Source organism: Petromyzon marinus, chromosome 11 (assembly GCF_048934315.1).
Source record: "Petromyzon marinus isolate PM22_M1 ecotype Great Lakes invasive population chromosome 11, UKy_Petmar_22M1.pri1.0, whole genome shotgun sequence".
Taxonomy (NCBI): Eukaryota; Metazoa; Chordata; class Hyperoartia; order Petromyzontiformes; family Petromyzontidae; genus Petromyzon; species Petromyzon marinus.
The window spans coordinates 8,069,704-8,090,128 of record NC_133677.1 but is presented as its reverse complement, the minus strand read 5'-3'; the positions used below and the strand labels follow the sequence as shown (position 1 = coordinate 8,090,128).

Below are 20,425 nucleotides of genomic sequence, written 5' to 3'. Positions count from 1 at the left end.
CCCCAAAAGTCTTGTTCAGGCTATACGAGTAGGTCTTTGTTGTGAACGCCAAAATAGACGTTAATGATTATTACAGTTAGAGAATGCATTGAGCTGCCCGGTTGCACGTGGTGCAAGCTGGCGGTAATTAGAGGAAACAAGACATGGCCAATGGAGACCAGCCTTTCACTCAGAATATCTGATTACGCTTTGCGGCGTGGGTCTGGAGGAATTTTTACAAAAATGGTTAAAAGGAAAAAAATGAGAGCGTTTGATGTGAAAGGGCCCCCTCTCTCCCTTTTCCGTTCTTCCGCTTGTGTAATAACGTGCAGCTCTTGTCACTCGCGAAAAGAGGGATGCGATTGTTCACGATCAGTTTGTATATCCGCCGGTTGCCGCGGAAACTCCTTCAACATGGTGCGAGGAAACGTGCTGCCTCCACTTCGTTAATAGCTACGCGAACATTCGTAACGGCGTAAGACACCGTCCGTCGTCAGGCATTGGATGAAAGGCCTCTCCAAAGCCGTCGCCATCTCTCGCGGTCCTGCTTTGCAACAATCCATCCAGCGGATGAGCTTGATTTAATCACTCTGTCTCCGTGACAGACGTGCTGTCCGGTGTGTTCCCTCCTTTGGCAGCCACGACATCGTTTTTGCCAACCGCCGATCATCGTCCATTTTTGCTTGCGTGGGTCCTTCCTACCTGTCCCCAAGCCCGATTACTTTATTTAACCCTTTCTCGTTCTGGCACGACTGCACGTTACAGGGTGGGTCCCCTTCACCGCTGAATCTCGGAACGCACAAGTGGTTAGCGTTCAATTTATTTCTAGAGGCATGGCGTCGTTTTTAAAGACATTCCAGAGAACTGTAGTGACACGACCACACTGATGATAGCTGGTCCCAAACTGTGCCACACGCCCTGCCGCATGGCCTTGTGGTAGCCTCTGTACCGATAAAGTTATTTTATTTGAGTTTTTCTTTCAATTACCTACACGTATACATTCGTGTACGTCAGAGGTGGGGAACCTTTTTTCTGCCAAGGGCCATTTGGATATTTATAACATAATTCGTGGGCCATACGAAATTATCAGCTTAAAAATTAGCCCGTTATATTTGGTAAAACATTTAATTAACTCACCCCTAATGTGATGGCTGGAACTGCTTCTCTTTGGTGAGGCGTGTGGTGATGTTAGCTGGTATTGATTATGTTGTCGCTACTCGCAACTGCTTTACCAGGTTTGCTCCTAGATTTATTGAATTTCGTAGTCCCCCCTGCAGTTGCCTTGGCAAGGCCAGACTAAATGATTTTGTGGGCCTTATACAGCCCGCGGGCCGGACGTTCCCCACCCCTGGTGTACGTCATCGGAATGGAATCGAAAGTAAAGCTGATGACGTACACGTACGTCATTATGAATGGAAAGGGTTAAGAGTCAATATGGAATTACAGTTCCAAAGAACAACACGTGGGTTAGAGGACATCTGTAATTTAAAAAGTATCATTTTGTCTGTTAAGATAAGCAAAAGGCATCGATGACTTTACAATAAACCACATGAGTAGCTATTAAAGTTGTATTTTCTAATCCAACGCAACCTATATTGAAGTGTTTATAATCTGGCTCAATGTTTTGATGTGATGATAACGATCCGAGCAGGTTTATATTGAGAAAGGGGATGTGTGATTTCGCACAATCACGTCCACCCTTGTGCACAGGATGGCAGCAAAACAAATTCCCCCACTGTTCTTGTTATTAGACAATGCATTTGTTTCATGTTGATATGAACGGGATGCTTTAAATAGTATTTGTTGTGGTGTTTCTCACAGTAGGCAGTTATACACATACTAGCTTTTGGCTCAATGAAACATTACAGGCATATTTATTTGTGCATGTATATTATGTGTATATGTACGCATGTTAATATTGATGTATATAGCATATGCTTTTTGTATATGCATTATAAATATATAGACCGTACACATGTATAATGACAATAATGTATAGCCCTATGCCAATCCAGGCTCCCGCATTCCTTATATATGCATTAAAACATAAGCAGTGTCATGCGATTATTTAAATATCCATTGAGTCCCAATCATCCGTTTGATAGAATCGATTTTATTGAAATTGCATCTTTTAAAACCATACTACTGACAGCAGTGACGTGAGCAATACACTGTATGACTACACCGCCACTGCCCTGAAAAAGTGTGTCCCCTTCAAAAGTCGGAAAAAATATTTACGCACGACTGTTCGCTTTTCAAATGCGTATGTGATGCAAGTCGGAAACGTATTTCTGCCCCACTTCAATAGTAATCGGAAACCCAGTGTATCTGGCCAACTGTGAAAGAGGGGCAAGGAACGGGGGGAGGGAGGGGGAGCCCTGTCGTCACGCGAACCCCAAAAATCCCTCGCTTCCCGCAGCCACGGCAAGAAAAGCTCTTGCTGACCGTGCGGAGCGCCCGGGCCTGCGCTGGACAAGTTTAGATTGATGGCTCGTACTACAAACGAACCGCGAGCCTCGACAAGATCGACGCCCTTTGTAGTAGCCGTTAGCAATGTAACCAGCAGGTTTGATCAGCAGCCCGTGGCCAGCCGCAATAGCCCCTTTTCAGTGCCACTGCTCGGCAGGTTAAGACGCACGTTGATTGATGGCCTTCACAACAGAATGCCGGGCGCCGCTGTCATTTGTTATTTTTTATACCCCCCCCCCACCTTTTTTTTAATTTTCACTTTGTCGCGAGGTCGTCTTGTACGTTAGGACGTTTTGCCTGCCGCGGATTGGCGCTACTTGAAATGCGCTCTTGGTTGATTTTGTGAATAATGGCCGCGGAAAGCGGTAACTAGCGGTAACTTTATGAATTATTAAATCCGGCAGTATGCGTGCACGCATTCGCACGTTCAGTTAAAGAAGGGGATATTTTCGCGCAACGTTTCGGCAAAGTTAAATAACCGTAAAGGTAAATGTTACTCATTGTCCTTCGGGAATAGAGCACCAATTGTGGAGGATGGGTCTAGAACTACTTTAGTGCCTCTGTTTAATAGCAAAGAGGCTAGAGACCGTGGACCCTTATCTCTGGAATTGGCTGCGTGCAATTCTTATGTGATGCGAGTATACCGAGATTTTTTTCTAAATAAATTAGTAAACCTAATAATTTGCTTCACCATAATATGATTTTTGCGGTGAGCATGACCTTGATAAACATCTTACGTTTGTAAATGGCCTGATCATAATTCCAAAAAGACATAATTTGTATAAATGATCCCTTTGAAACCGGGTACAAAATTTGCTTTTAATTTCGCAACATTGGCGACCCCATTACAGGTTTGTGATTTTACATGTTTTTATTAGTACTGTGCATTTGATTTGATAAGTTTTCGCTTGCTAAAAAAAAACTGATCATCTCATTACCTTTATCCTCATGCATTACTTTCTTTTGCATCAATGAACAAACTTAGCAGTAGACATATTCAACCATGTATTTGTTAATAGAATTACTTTAAATCGGAACTATATGTGTATATATGTAAAATAATTCACAGTTATCAGAATCTTTATTTAGACTGGAGGAATCCGATGAGCTTTACAGCTCTCTTTCACAGATGTCCAGTTAGCACTCATTGTAAAGTTTAGAGACAAGGAAGCACAGACGCTGCAACAGCGCATCACTGTCCCCCATGTGTGCAGCGAGCATTGATTGATAACGAAACGGAGTTAAATTGTAACGGGAAATCTGAGCATCTCCTCCGAAATGGCCTTAAAGAGTGGCAATTATTTATGCGTAGTTCACATTGAAGAAGTTTATCGATTTGATCGCTGGCCGAAAACACATTTTCTTTGCTACAATTACATCGATATAGGCGGATGGTTATAAAATCGAAGTGTAACATCGACCCTTTCAGATTGATAGAAAGCCTTTCGTGAAATAGCATCATTAGCTCGGCCAAGTTGAGCCACTGAACTAACTACAGTTGTGACAAAAACTAAAACACGTTTTGAATTTAACGAAATTCCTGCCAGTATTTGTCGTACTACTCACAAATTGTAAATGTTGTGGATTCACTCTTCAACGCACCGGTGGGCTAAAGTGGTGAACTATTTGTCTTTTGTCAACGTGACACATTTTTTTACTGTTTGGCCGTGTCGGGTGGTGGAGGGTTGCGACACATTTATAAATAACACGATCTAACCCAAAAATCTTTATTATGAACAGTATTTGTTATTTTTTTTCTAAATTGGCTTTTAGCAAATAGATGTTGCCCACCACACTGTCAAGAGTTTTCACGATTGGAAGACGCGTGCCCTCGTTTCACGCCCGTGTATTAACCCTTTCCCATTCCGATGACGTACATACACGGTTCCCATCATACGTACGTGTACGTCATTGTTTTTTTCTTCCAGAACGGGAAAGAGTTAATATACACAGGCTTCAGATCTCAAAACTCCTGCAATAAATAAAAAAACTTTATTGGTACTGATTCTCCCACAAGGCCATGCGGGTGGACGTGTGGTACAATTTGATGCCAGCTATCATAGAGTGCGGTTGTGTGGCTACAGTTATTGACAGTGAGGACAATGTCTTTAAAACAACGGTGCTACGCCTCTAAATAAAATTAAAGATGAACTGCTTGCACGTTCCGAGATTCAGCGGTGAAACAGGATCCACCCTGCAACTTGCAGACGTCTTGGGATGGGAAAGAGTTAATAAGCGACGACGTCGCACAGATTACGCTGTATCCGCAGTCCAAATCTTCCTGGGCTCACAGGAGCAATGGGTGAGCCCACAGGGAACTAAAGAATAACTATGAATGATGAGTTCTATGCTCCGAGGACGTACTCATCCGCGACTCGCTGGCACAATAGCCGCGGCGGACTCCATGCTGCTAGACGGTGTACAGCTAAATCAGATTGATGGCGTGTACACACTCAGCTTCCTATTAGCATTAGGCCTGTCCAGATTGATGGATGGGCCAGCCAGCAGGGAGTCTCAAGTTTGGAGTCTCCGGTGCTGCCTGTGTGTGTGCGCCCAGAGAGTCTGCGGGCAGGGAGGTTGAACGGGCCGGGAAGGGTGGGTTGGGTTGGTGGGGGGTTGGAGGGCGGTGGTCCATGGGACGGTCAGGGGAAGAGGGGCAGCACCAGGCGAGGGGAAGTGAGAGCATTCGTTAGTCTGCCGTATTCTTAGAGCCGTGTCTCTCTCCCTGTGGCCACCCCAGCGTAACTCAATCCGCGCTTACAAGCGGCGAGCGACCGTGCCTTCTGGCGCTCCGTACAGCAGGCCTGCGAAATCCATCAGAAAACAAGTAGCAGCACGTTGGGAATATAAAAAAAACACTTCACCTGGCTTCTCCCCCCCGTTGGTGGGGGATTTTTTTTCTAGGAGTTTTGAGATCTCCGATGCACGCTTTTATTCAAACGGCACGGTGCACTTACATCACCCTCTGTTTTTATGGAACGATTTTATAATCCCGAGAAATCCGCGTGGGGAATTTATTTGCCCGCCAAATTTTTTTTTCTGCTATAATTCACGGTTGAGCGATAGAGGTGTCAGATGTTTAAAGAAATGGATGAGTTTGATGAAGTGATTGTAATTTATCTGGGTGTGTGCGGTGTATGTTACGCAAACTCCTATGAGGGGAAGTAGCGAGAAGTAACCGATTTAATTAATGTTTGACTCCCGGATGTCATTTTATACAGAGGTTAGTTTAAAACATATTCGAGATTCCACATTTTTATTGTTAGGACCAGTCTATGCTTCCGAAAGCTATACATTTGATATCACTGTTGTGGTACCAGGGATAGTTTTCTTGGGAGAAGTAATATGGGATTTTTAAAAAAATAAACCACAATCCAATATACATTTTGAAGTCTTCATCAGTACACCATATTTCAAACATTCAGTTGCATCTCACATCTTATATACCTAGGTATATGGAAAACAATCCATTGTGTTGTTAATCATGTGTACAATTTTTTACACGTTCACTCAAAGTTAGTTATGTTTATAAATAAATATGGGATGAGAAAATGTACCCAAAATACGGCAGTGTAACTGTCATTCTTAATCATTATTGCTGACCCTTTCTATATGCAGTATATGGATGTGTAGTAGGGGCATATCTTATCAGCGAAGGCAACTTGTTCTTGAACACTTTTGGCTGACATTATTCAATGGTTTAAACAATTTAATATGAATGTAATATACATATAAGTACTGGCATCAACGATCAAAATCTACCATGATAACTCACCATTAAACGCTGCCTTGTAACAGAAAAAATGTACATATTTTAAGGCTAATGTTGTATATGTTGGCTCTTCAGAGAGGTCGAGGGAGTGAAAGGGCAGAGGTTGTCTTGACATGGAATCTAAGATCACACTTTTATACTGTGGGGGCCATGAGGTGGTTGACAATTCAACAGCTTTGAATTGACACGAGACATGTTCTGTTGGTTATCGTTAAGTAATAATATTTTTAACACTGCGCAATACGCAACTCACGGAGGTGCATATATTTCGTTGTTTTCATCTGATTAAGGAATGTTTATTCGTGTCAACAGCGCTTTTAAAGTAAACAAAAATGCACGCATGAACCGATAGCAATTCCAATCATCATCAACATCGTCATCATCTCTTGTAAACGTAACTCTATGCAGGGTTTTACAGGTATGCCAATCCACGGACAATGTGCCTCTACAGGTGTCTCCCACCGTTTGTACAGTCTGCATTAAAACGTAAAGGTCAAGCGTGAGATGTACATTCACGAAAACGTGTCATTAAACCTGTCTGTACACACTCTGAATTCCTGCAGTTAACCCTGTGTTGCACACCTACCTGTCCTTAACCCTGTGTTGCACACCTACCTGTCGTTAACCCTGTGTTGTACACCTACCTGCAGTTAACCCTGTCTTGTACACCTACCTGTCGTTAACCCTGTGCTGCACACCTACCTGTAGTTAACCCTGTGTTGTACACCTACCTGTAGTTAACCCTGTGTTGTACACCTACCTGTCGTTAACCCTGTGCTGCACACCTACCTGTAGTTAACCCTGTGCTGCACACCTACCTGTCGTTAACCCTGTGTTGTACACCTACCTGCAGCTAACCCTGTGTTGTACACCTACCTGCAGTTAACCCTGTGTTGCACACCTACCTGTAGTTAACCCTGTGTTGTACACCTACCTGCAGTTAACCCTGTCTTGTACACCTACCTGTAGTTAACCCTGTGTTGCACACCTACCTGTAGTTAACCCTGTGTTGTACACCTACCTGTAGTTAACCTTGTGTTGCACACCTACCTGTAGTTAACCCTGTGTTGTACACCTACCTGCAGCTAACCCTGTGTTGTACACCTACCTGCAGTTAACCCTGTGTTGCACACCTACCTGTAGTTAACCCTGTGTTGTACACCTACCTGCAGTTAACCCTGTCTTGTACACCTACCTGTAGTTAACCCTGTGTTGCACACCTACCTGTAGTTAACCCTGTGTTGCACACCTACCTGTAGTTAACCTTGTGTTGTACACCTACCTGTAGTTAACCTTGTGTTGTACACATACCTGTAGTTAACCCTGTGTTGTACACCTACCTGTAGTTAACCCTGTGCTGCACACCTACCTGTAGTTAACCCTGTGTTGTACACCTACCTGTCGTTAACCCTGTGCTGCACACCTACCTGTAGTTAACCCTGTGTTGTACACCTACCTGTAGTTAACCCTGTGTTGTACACCTACCTGTCGTTAACCCTGTGCTGCACACCTACCTGTAGTTAACCCTGTGTTGCACACCTACCTGTAGTTAACCCTGTGTTGTACACCTACCTGTCCCTAACCCTGTGTTGTACACCTACCTGTAGTTAACCCTGTGTTGCACACCTACCTGTAGTTAACCTTGTGTTGTACACCTACCTGTAGTTAACCTTGTGTTGCACACCTACCTGTCCTTAACCCTGTGCTGCACACCTACCTGTAGTTAACCCTGTGTTGTACACCTACCTGCAGTTAACCCTGTGTTGTACACCTACCTGTAGTTAACCCTGTGTTGTACACCTACCTGCAGCTAACCCTGTGTTGTACACCTACCTGTAGTTAACCCTGTGTTGTACACCTACCTGCAGCTAACCCTGTGTTGTACACCTACCTGTAGTTAACCCTGTGCTGCACACCTACCTGTCGTTAACCTTGTGTTGTACACCTACCTGTCGTTAACCCTGTGCTGCACACCTACCTGTAGTTAACCCTGTGTTGCACACCTACCTGTAGTTAACCCTGTGTTGCACACCTACCTGTAGTTGACCCTGTGTTGCAAACCTACAGTGAGGGAAAAAAGTATTTGATCCCCTGCTGATTTTGTACGTTTGCCCACTGACAAAGAAATGATCAAATTTTGATTTAAAGCTTTCGTGACTGCAGTAATTCATATTCTTAGTTTTTTCGGTAAAGTCAACGTGACTTACCGAAAAAACTAAGAATAAAGAAATGATCAGTCTATAATTTTAATGGTAGGTTTATTTGAACAGTGAGAGACAGAATAACAACAAAAATCCAGAAAACGCATGTCAAAAATGTTATAAATTGATTTTCATTTTAATGAGGGAAATAATTATTTGACCCCTCTGCAAACCATGACTTAGTACTTGGTGGGAAAACCCTTGTTGGCAATCACAGAGGTCAGACGTTTCTTGTAGTTGGCCACCAGGTTTGCACACATCTCAGGAGGGATTTTGTCCCACTCTTCTTTGCAGATCTTATCCAAGTCATTAAGGTTTCGAGGCTGACGTTTGGCAACTCGAACCTTCAGCTCCCTCCACAGATTTTCTATGGGATTAAGGTCTGGAGACTGGCTAGGCCACTCTAGGACCTTAACGTGCTTCTTCTTGAGCCACTCCTTTGTTGCCTTGGCCATGTGTTTTGGGTCATTGTCATGCTGGAATACCCATCCACGACCCATTTTCAATGCCCTGGCTGAGGGAAGGAGGTTCTCACCCAAGATTTGACGGTACATGGCCCCGTCCATCGTCCCTTTGATGCGGTGAAGTTGTCCTGTCCCCTTAGCAGAAAAACACCCCCAAAGCATAATGTTTCCACCTCCATGTTTGACGGTGGGGATGGTGTTCTTGGGGTCATAGGCAGCATTCCTCCTCCTCCAAACATGGCGAGTTGAGTTGATGCCAAAGAGCTCCATTTTGGTCTCATCTGACCACAACACTTTCACCCAGTTGTCCTCTGAATCATTCAGATGTTCATTGGCAAACTTCAGACCGGCATGTATATGTGCTTTCTTGAGCAGGGGGACCTTGCGGGCGCTGCAGGATTTCAGTCCTTCACGGCGTAGTGTGTTACCAATTGTTTTCTTGGTGACTATGGTCCCAGCTGCCTTGAGATCATTGACAAGATCCTCCCGTGTAGTTCTGGGCTGATTCCTCACCGTTCTCATGATCATTGCAACTCCACGAGGTGAGATCTTGCATGGAGCCCCAGGCCGAGGGAGATTGACAGTTCTTTTGTGTTTCTTCCATTTGCGAATAATCACACCAACTATTGTCACCTTCTCAAGCTGCTTGGCAATGGTCTTGTAGCCCATTCCAACCTTGTGTAGGTCTACAATCTTGTCCCTGACATCCTTGGAGAGCTCTTTGGTCTTGGCCATGGTGGGAGTTTGGAATCTGATTGATTGCTTCTGTGGACAGGTGTCTTTTATACAGGTAACAAGCTGAGATTAGGAGCACTCCCTTTAAGAGTGTGCTCCTAATCTCAGCTCGTTACCTGTATAAAAAACACCTGGGAGCCAGAAATCTTTCTGATTGAGAGGGGGTCAAATACTTATTTCCCTCATTAAAATGCAAATCAATTTATAACATTTTTGACATGCGTTTTTCTGGATTTTCTTGTTATTCTGTCTCTCACTGTTCAAATAAACCTACCATTAAAATTATAGACTGATCATTTCTTTGTCAGTGGGCAAACGTACAAAATCAGCAGGGGATCAAATACTTTTTTCCCTCACTGTACCTGCAGTTAACCCTGTCTTGCACACCTACCTGTAGTTGACCCTGTGCTGCACACCTACCTGCAGTTAAAGCTTCGCTGTGCATAGAACAGGGCGCTATCAGATGCTGTTTGGTATACGTTGTGAGCAGCAAAGGGCCGTACGGCAGAATCAGTTGTACCGTACTTGTATGCTTCCACATCTGCACTCTTTGCCTTCACCAAAATGCACTGACCATCCACGTGGTGAAACATGGTCAGGTGGTAATCCCCACGACCCACAAGGCATGGAGTTGCCCCTCGTGAATCCACCGATGGCTTGACACAAGACGTGTGGAGGACATTGCCCAGACCAACCCGTGCAATAATAATAACATGTGCAAAACATGCAGGAACCTATAAACCTCATAGGGAGGCGAGTAGCGAATTCGACCTTCACAGCAATGTCACGAATTGTCACGGTTTTGAAGAATAGGCTGTCTCTTTCAGTTCCTTAGTGACGTCTTATAATTTGTAATTTCAATTATTTTTGGCTCGTTTAAACGGTTTCACTTGCAGAATTAGGCTAATTGTAACGCTACCATTTAATTCGCATAAATTGCGATATTTTTTTGTTAGGTTCGATGCATGTACCGTTAGCGTGACAATGGATTTTCGATGATGAATTGACGAATAATTACCTTACTAATTTATCAGGGTTTTTAATGCAAATACAATACCTGTTTTTTTTCCCATTTCCTCCTCTTCTCTAAATTAATGAGACTCACTAAAACGATTGAAACGATTATTCGAAAATCATTTGTATTAATCAGGTGTTAAAATTACAATGTCATTGGTATCAGTGAATCAATGCAAGTCGTAGTAAATGCAATCATGTTCAGCTTTACGCGTGATACATACCTCAAATGGTGCGTGAAATAATGTCCGTCATTCACAAATGTTATATCGAATAGATTCACATGACCCCTCCAGCCATGAGTGGCCACTTCATTCGCTGGAGGTCCAAAACAAATGTTCGCAGTTATAATGTTGAGCTTTTGGTAAGTGAAATAAATCAGAATCATAATATTTATCTACACTGGAGGAATTCGATGAGCTATAAAAGCTCTTTTTCACGGATGTCCAGTAGGGGCGGGTCAGAAATGACAACGGAAAACAATACAAAAATACGAAGTGTAGGAAAGGTAAACAAAGCACTTAAAATAATACAAACAAATGTAACAATTTTTTTTTTATCTTACCAGGTAAAGACCACTGTGGTATTAACTTATTTTTCAGACGCGACCTAACCACAAATGATAGCTCAACATAGTGGCTTGTCACGTGGAAATTTATAGCAGCAAAAATAATCTAAATACTCTCAATGCATGAGCCAAATCGCACCCCTGAATTGTGAAGAGTCACAGAATCACGAGGGAGGTGAATAGTTCTCCCCCTGACAATGAACATCGGTGCGATTAATTAAAAAAAAAACACTGAGGTGTCTTAACCCTTTCTACTTAACCATACATTACATCGTGTTGATAATTTTGAACGATCCCTACAGTGAATTGGCATACACACTTAATGCAGACAAAGCTCATCCGCGCATAAACTTTTCATAAATCTGGCTTGACATTTGTTTTCTTAAAGACTCACATTGTTTTAATAAATTACCCATTTAATGTAATTTACTTATTCTTGTTACGAGGCCTTCCTGAGCGTTATCACCTTAACACTACTTGAGAAGTAAAGTGCCGAGGAAGGAAAGAAGTAGGAAAAATAGACAACCATTTGTCAGTCCAGTTCAGGATGAAGGCCTTCTCTCCACACCGCAATGGTTATGGAAGTTATTTTACCATACTTCACCATGCTAGTGAAGTACTTCACCATGCTGGTGAAGTATGGTGGTGAAGTATGGTAATCGAGGTAGCAATACCAGTTCGGATGTCACTTGCTCCTTGATGTTAACCATGACCAGGAATCAAAATCAGTTTCACTGGGTTGATGGTGCAGTGCTGTAACCACCGCACCAACCCTCCCCCATCTATTTCTATCTAAGTATTTTTTTTAAAACATTCTATACCTGTTCTCCTCGCTTTCAAATAAATATGTTTTTTTAATGTAAAATACTCTGTAGTGTCGTGCTCAGATTTTAATCAGCTCCCACCTTGATGGTTCAGATGCCGTGCTCGCATTACAAAATAAGTTTCGCAACGTTGAGCAGTAAACCTTTGACTATTTACCAAAAGTAAAATCTTTCTGGCATTCACAAAGGGCTCGCGGCCATTATCGCAAACATGCGTTTTTTTCCCCTGTAAAAAAACAAAAATTTTTCTTCTCTTTCGGCACGCATCTGCACTGAGGTCGGCTTTCTCGAAAATGCGCAGCTGGTTTTATTGGTGGCTGCCCCAGCGTCAATGCCAGTGACACTAAGCAGCTCCCACGGTGTATAATTTAAAACGTGCACGTCTTTCTTCTTTCCAAATTCACTTATTTTTACCCCCATCGTCGCCCCCCCAGCCACCACCACCACCGCCTGACCTCTGGAAGGTGCCTCCGTTCCTATTTCCCCTCCGTCTGTTGTACGCACGTACTTTGTTGAAGAATTCCCTGATGTTTGCGTGACTTGGTTGGACAATCCACCCCCCCTGCTGCCTGGCTGGCTCGCTGTAGTTGTATCGCTTGCGAGTCATAGCAGTGGTGCTGCTGTGACCCCAGGCTGAACTTTGGTCCTGGGATTTTTGCTGTAATGGCCCCCTTTGCCTGTTGAAATTGTTCAGGGGATTTCATTTTCTTAGTTCGGGAAAAAAAACATAAAATGGATGATATCCTTCCCTTAATGTCAGCCACATGTTTGCTGGAAGTATTTTTTTCCCTTTTGCTGAGATAAATCGGCACACACGTGTATAAAATGCTGACAATGTTTAGTTTTATTAGATGTGAAAGGTGTATTTATTTAGTCATTACGGCAACACTGGAAATGCATTACAATGTAATTCAAGTTATATCTTTCCAGCTAATTCAGGCTTTGACCACGAAATATAATAATAGCAAATTTAATAATGAAGTATTTTGCTGTAATAACTTTTTTCTTATGAATTACATGAAGAGATGTGTTTATTTAGCTTGCGGTTTGTCTCATTGTTTATGAAAAGTGTGGGGTTTGATTTATCGTTACCTTAAGGAAAGTGCTCATGTGCGACCCAGCAGTGTAGAGATAAGCTCTCCACATATGGGCTGCCAGAGGCATAGAGTGACATTGATTACTACTGCACTGATGAGTTCTCACGAGGACAAAACCATTATGCAGTTGTTTTTGTTTCACTGCTGCCTCTTGCGATGGTCGATTTTTTTCTACTCTTTTTAGTTGGTGGTCTAGACAAGACTGAGAGCATTCTACATGTAACGTGGCGATCATATGATGGGAGTTTCCGCGCCTTCCTGCTCATTGTGAGCAGCAGCACACCTCTTGTGTGTTGTTGAGTATTTGGTTGCTTTAAATTTCCACGTGATAAGCCAATTTGTTGAGCTATCATTTGTGGCCAGGTCGCTTCTGAAAAGAGCTATGTATCTCAGTGGGCTTTACCTGATAGGAGTTAAAAATAATTTTGTTTAATTTATATCAAGTGCGTTTCCAGCCTGCACCCATTTTCCCCTTATAGTGGGTTTTCTCACACAATATACTCGCTTTGAGTTGTTCATACAGTGTCCATCAATCCGCTCCAAACGAGTTGCATTCCGTGCGCGCACCCCAAAAATCTTAACGCATTCATCTGTCTTACCATCGCCAAGTGAGCTTGCTCTCGTTTAGATCTTGCAGTCATCTTTGCACAGGAGGGGGAACGGCGTTCATCAATTTATTTTCCATCTCGCCTGGTATACAGGAGGTTGTGGGTTCGATCCCGACTCTGACGCCTGTACATTTGGAGTTTGCACATTCTCCCCGTGGTCGCGTGGATTTTTCTCCGTGTGCTCCGGTTTTCCCCTCCACATTTAGAATCAACTTGCGTTTAATAGTATTTGGATGCTTTCAATTTCCACGTGATAATCCACTTCGTTGATGAAAAATATAAGAATAGGCTTTTACCCTTTCTGGCAATAAAAGAGGTGCTGAAATGTTCGTTGAGCTATCACTTGTCACCAGGTCGCTTCTGGAAAAAGAGCTATGCAGCTCAGTGGGCAGTACCTGGTAACATAAAAAATATTTAGTTTTAGTAAGTAATTAACGGACCCGCTTTTCAGCTCTCTCTCTCTGCCTGTAGCGTCGCTACAGCGAGCGTTTCGCTCGCTTCAATGCGGGCGCTCGCATTCCTGCCACCCCGCCAGAACGAGCCGGACTTTCCAGAACGCCCGCGTCAAAGTGCGGTGGGCGGATTGAATTTGCATTGCGAGGAATACAATCAATCATTGCACTTTAGGTTATATCCGATACGCCTGATGCGGGCGCTTTGTAAAAGCGAACAGCAGCTGTTCCTCGCTTGGTGTAAGTGGGCAGCAAAGTGAACACGCGCAGCGATAGACGTTTTTGACCACTGCGCGCGCATGTGTATCTGTGTATATGTTCGCGCAGCCTCCCCAACGTCGACTCGGCCTCAAATGAGTACCTGGTGCGATGTGTAAACATCGCCACTGGGGAGACAAAGGCGGCCGGGCGTACTATTGGCCACCCACCCCCTCGTGTTCCGTGCCAGCCTTCATAGGTGTTCGCTAATAGCACCTGCCCCAACGGTCTGTTAAAGGCTTTACGGGGGAAAGTTGTCTTTGTTTTGTGTGCACGTAGACAGCAGGTAGTGTAGCGGTTAGCGCGCTGCGCTACAAACCCAGCGACCCGAGTTTGATTCCCGCTCATGGTCACCAACACCAGTGATGATTATCTGAACCGGTCCTGGGCCTCCCTTAGGTTGATGCAAAGCCTCAAATGAGTACCTGGTGCGGTGTATAAACATCACGAGAAGGTAGACAAAAGGTCGACCGGGCATAGTGCTGGCCACCCACCTGCTCATGGATGTTGTCGTTGGGCTCTTACCTCGTTATAAACAAAGGTAAGTCTTACCTGGTACAAAAGAAACGTAGTTTAGGAGTTTAGTTTTCGTTTAAAAAGATGTACGTATACTTGTATTGAACCGTTGAACCCAGGCCTCTCCGTGCTGTGTGGATCATGGGGGTTTAATTGATCATACGTCACCACGTTGGTCAGTGCCGCTCGCTGAAGATGGGGAGTGTAGATGTTAGAACATCGTTACAGTACAGCTCTATTTACACACACACACGTTATTTACACGCTGGTTTTCAGGAGAGGTAATCAAATGTTTAAACGAATGAAATGCAAGTAAAATGTTAAAAAATATTTTTTCTGTAGTTTGACATGGTATCAATTAGTCATACAATATTAACGTATGTAATAGTAATTATAGTCATGTTCATGAATACATAAATAATCATGCATGCGAGTTTAATGCCACGTTAATATTCCATTCTCAAAACTTTATGACAGTTAATTGTGCACGTGTGTGTATATATATACACGCGCTCAAGTGCGCGCGCATAGACACACGCACATTAGTAGTTTATCGTGCATAATGCTCCCTCGCGCGACCCTCGCCCCGTCTGTCCCAAACCCTCCTGCCTGCGCGCTCTCTCCTCCATCTCCCCGTGGCCTAATCCCGGCCCATGTGACCCCCTTGACCTCCACCAACCCCTGTGCTCCGCACCTCCAATCCGCGTCTACATTCCAGTCGCACAAAGCCAGCACCTGTCCGGCTGCTGAGCTCTCTGCGCTGAGCCCCTGGCTGGCGCGCGCTGGCATCCGCGCTCCATTTCAGCCGGGGCGTTGGGGCGGCGGCGGTGGCAGCCGCCGCCCCCGTGTGCTTGTCGCTGATCTCATTTTGCCTTAGAGGGCAACGGCACGTGACCCAGCAGGGAGTGATCGTTTGGCAACGTTTCATTCGTATGCCGTGTAATTTGGCGTACAAGTCTTGTCATTTAACACAAATACACGTGTGTGTATATGCATGTGAGTGCTGGTGTATATGCGAGTAATAATCATATATGCAAATGACTGCATTTATGTCACGAATACGTTTTGCGATATCTTATGATTTGGGGAGGCCTTCATCCTGCAGTTTCAGTAGTTGACCATGGCTGACATGATAAATGATGATGTTGTATACTTTTGAGTCGCTTCTACTTATTTTTAACTCACCTTTTTGCAGACTTCTTCCTTAAGTTAATGCATCGTTTTCCATAGTTAATTTACATTTTGTGGTTATAATGACTCAATCATTAAAAAAAAATCCGTGGTGTTTAATGTTTTTTTTTCCATTTAGATTTATGTATATGCTCGTATAACTGAATAGTCACAGTGAGAAGTGTATCTCTTTCGTTGACTTCGCTTCTAGCTTTAGTCTTTATTTTCTACATAGAATCTCAGTGTAGATGTTTCACCTTTGTAAAGTGATTTGATAACTTTTGCGTATTTTTGAAAGCCTGGATTGCTGCATGACTTTCCACAGAATCAAAAGCATTTTCATAGTCTGCAAAAGCCAGACGTTTATACGATATCTGATATTTATTTGTCTTTTCTGCAATGTGATTGCACAAATAAAATAAGTTCCCAAAGTAAAATAAAATAATTGTTGGAGAGGCATATCTGAAAAACGCAACAAAATACAGTGGAGAGAATCAAAATAATGAAACTAAGAGGCAGTACAAAGCAAGTCGAAGTGAGTTTGGCAAGTTAAATTTGTTTATCGGAAGCAACCTATTGAGCCTCAACGAGGAAACATTCGAACCGGTACATGGATCGAAAACGTGGACACTCAAATAAAACACGGGGGGGGGGGGGGGGGAAACTAAAAAGCACGCGGAAAATACATTCGAGCCTTGGAATGTACGATGGAGAAAGGGCGAGGGCACGCGTATGTCTCGAGCAGCAGGCGCAAGTCAGCGACGTCGTCGAATTGTCCGTTAACAAAATCACGTTGGCTCGCGTGGAACTTGGGGATCGCAAGGAGCGGTGTCCCGGCGGTCTCAAGGAGTGGACGCCACCCCGAGAGCACGTCTGCTGCGGAGATGGAACGATGAAATCGGCTCGTGTGCGGGAGTTGGATTCATTGTTTAATCTCGCGTCTTCACTGGGGATGTGGTGACTGCTTGCCCCGAGGCCTTCACCCAGCTGTGGATAGGCATTGGCTGATGATGATGATAATGATCATCATCATCATAATGATGATAAACAAAAAAAATGAAAACGGCAAAACCGATGTCATTCTTATTCACCTGTCCTACAAGCATAAGCCTGCAATATATGTTTCGGTCGCAGTTGATATCTGACTCACACTCTTTATTTAGACTGGAGGAATCCGATGAGCTGTGAAGCTCTTTTTCACAGATGCCCAGTAGGGGCGGATCGATATGAATAATGAAAATGTAGAATTTTTATTTTGTTTATTTATAAACATATGTTCGTACTTTTACAGCCATGTCAACACAAGTCCTTGATGTTTTTTTATTTTATTTAATCTTCAATATCCAATGTTCACTTATAAAGCGTGGAAATGCACACGCAAAAACCGTTGAACTTCAGCAGAGAGCAAAATTCCAAATAACAAACTTTTGTTGCATCTCACTGCACATTTGATGGAAAATGTATGCACTCACACACACACGCGCACACACACACACACGCACACACACACACACGCACACACACACACACGTACGTGTGCATTGTACCGGTCCAATCGCGCGAAGAGGGAATTCGCAAGCGGCGTTTGAACCAGTGGCCGGTCGTGGCGCTCAAGGTCGCCCGTGCCGACCGTGTGGGTGTGTTGCTGCGGCGGTGTGTCTCACACACAGGTTTGTCCCTGTGGTTCCCACAGTGTTTGCCAGCTCCGAGCCAGTGCCAGGACTGCAGGGAGACACCCTCCAGCTGGCGTTCATCGACCTGAGACAAGTGAGTCACCCAGCCCATACTCCCCCCCACCCTCCCCCCTCAGCCTTGCGCTTCCTCTCGCTGGAGAAGTGTCTTAGCCTTTCGACTGTGCTGTGGGTGGGTAGGTGCGTGAGTGTGAACTAAGCATGTGATAGAAAGAGGGACACTGAAGTGTTTTGGACTCCTAGCCTGGCGTGATGATGGCGAATACCCGGGTAGCATGCGTCACGGTTGGTAAAGCGTAAGGAAAGAGGAAGAGGTAGATGGAGACCACGATGGACGGATAGGGTTGTAAATGTAACCGCCGGGAGGATGTTATATGATTGTAATCGCAGAGCTCAAAATAGCAGAGTGTGGAGTAGCTTCGGTCGTTCAGTTGCCGAGTACTTGGCGGTGAGTTTCAATGACCGAGGCAAGTAGTGGCACACACGCTGAAAGTTGCGCGTGAGAATCAGCCGTTTATAAATCATCAAAACAATATCCAAGTCGTTGACCGATGTTGGAATTAGGCGAATGGTGTGAACAAAACTATGAAACGAGACATTAAAAGTAATGCTGAATTATACAAACAAGGCGGTAGAAATGTTACCAATACATTTTTGAAGTGACTCCGAATTTTAGCCGTTCATCGAATTTCTTGAGGTGTGAATCATCATATCCTTATTCGCTTATGTATCCTTTATTTAAATGCAAGCGAAGCCACCTTGAGACGAAAGCAATACATTCGCCAAAGATAAAAAGGGTCCAAATGCCATGCAGGATTGGAATTTTAAGCATTGCAGAGACATATCACGTTAATACACAACATTAAGTCACAGAAGTAGATGTTTTTCATTAAAAATTTCAAGACATACATTGTAGCATTAGGTTTGGTTTATTATCCGTTAAATGTATATTGTCTGTGCAATCCAATGGTACTTTAAATCATTCCACGTGATCTTGTTTATTATTGACTTTGATATTAATTGCATCCCGGGGTGAAATTGCGGCTCATAGTTAGCGCACTGCACTATGAACCCGGTGACTTGAGTTCAATTCTAGGCCAGCGCACTGACCAGAGTAGTGAAGTATGCTCAAACAACCTCCATGACCAACATAGCATGGATTAAAAAAGGGCTGTAAATTATTATTCATCGTGTAGTTATCATACCCTTTTATTTAGTTCCAGTGATAATTATGGTTCATATCTTGAGGCTGTTTGTGGCCTAATTTTCTGTTTGGCCTGCTTGCACAGAGCCTGTGATTTTGATTGGCGTAAACACCCAGGGGACTGCCCGCAGGTAATTTCGCAAAAAATATTTCGCCTTCTGGGAAGTGAATATCAGCGATAAACCCTGTGATGTCACTCAGTCGCAAGATGAAGCACAAATGCAGGTGCTGTGGACCGCGCGCGCTCTGAAATCGGAATATGGTAGAACAAACAAAATCTTCGCAAGCGCCAAAAAAAAAAGCTATATATATCTGTCATCGTCACGTGTCCGCGCCGCGTGCGTTCTCCGGTGAGTTTTTTTTCCTCGCGCACGGCCAGGCCAGCCTGTGTCGTCGATTGCGCAGGTGGCAGCAAAGAGCTGTCACTCGCTTGTTGTGACAGCAACGGGGTAGCTGGCTGCTGGGTGTTAGCCCTGTTGATTCAGGGAAGTGTCGTCGTTGTCGTCCCCCCCACCCCACCCCACCCCACCCCCTCCATTCGATTTGAAAGGAGAAAAACAATTTCCAAATATTTGCACAAGGCCGCTCACAATGACGGGGGGGGGGCGGGGGGGGGCTGCATGCGAGGTCAGAAATGTTGTCCGTCAGAGCTCTGGCGAGTGTTGAGTTGTTTTCAAAGGAGGTGCATGAAGAATAGAAGCGTGCGTTCGTTGTTTGTTGATATTCACTCCCCAATAGCAAGGTGGTACAGTATTTTATTTATATTTAATGTAACTGTTTCTTTGGATGTATTTGCAAGTTATCACCCTTCTGAGTTATTCCATTAGTTTAAAGCACTGTTAATCATGCGCATTAAACATAATTTAATACCAAGGCATTGAAAATGAAAGAGTAGTCGATATTTCAATAAATCAGACCTACTTTACAATATAACATTTTATCATCGTAATCTCCGGATGATTAGACGCTCTAAAGAGTAGTATGCACACCAAACTTGTGCCTGGTGTCAATTAGCCTCTACGCATCTGGCCACGCACGCACACACACGTACCAGATTATAACATTCGCCCCTGACTTTTGCCTTAAATATAGGGGGCAGAAAAGTACGTCTTATACACCATAAAATCGTGTCCTTTAAACCATGACCTCAAAGGATTACGGTATTTAAGTGTTTAATCTTATACAATACGCACACGTTTTGACGCAATGCGAATTAAAAATTAAGACACGCCGCATGAGTGGGGTGACGCCTCATTTTAATGGCGCCTTGGCGCCGTTTTCTATGCACGAGGTGAACTTGAAGAATTAACGCTTTGAGTAATGGCTGCCCGAACGAGTCTCGATGGCCGAGCGGGGACCGATTAAAAATGGGCCGCACGCACGCCACATACATCTTCTCATCG

The 20,425-nt window shown here is 43.9% G+C and overlaps 1 protein-coding gene across 1 annotated transcript in view; it reads left to right on the top strand.

The window, feature by feature from the left end:
- LOC116941262 (exocyst complex component 6B-like) overlaps positions 1-20,425 on the top strand; it is a 148,900-nt gene that overhangs the window by 101,910 nt on the left and 26,565 nt on the right. Inside the window, exon 20 of the mRNA XM_032952125.2 lies at positions 17,821-17,894. Coding sequence (XP_032808016.1) covers positions 17,821-17,894 — 74 coding nt within the window. The remainder of the gene's footprint in view (positions 1-17,820; positions 17,895-20,425) is intronic.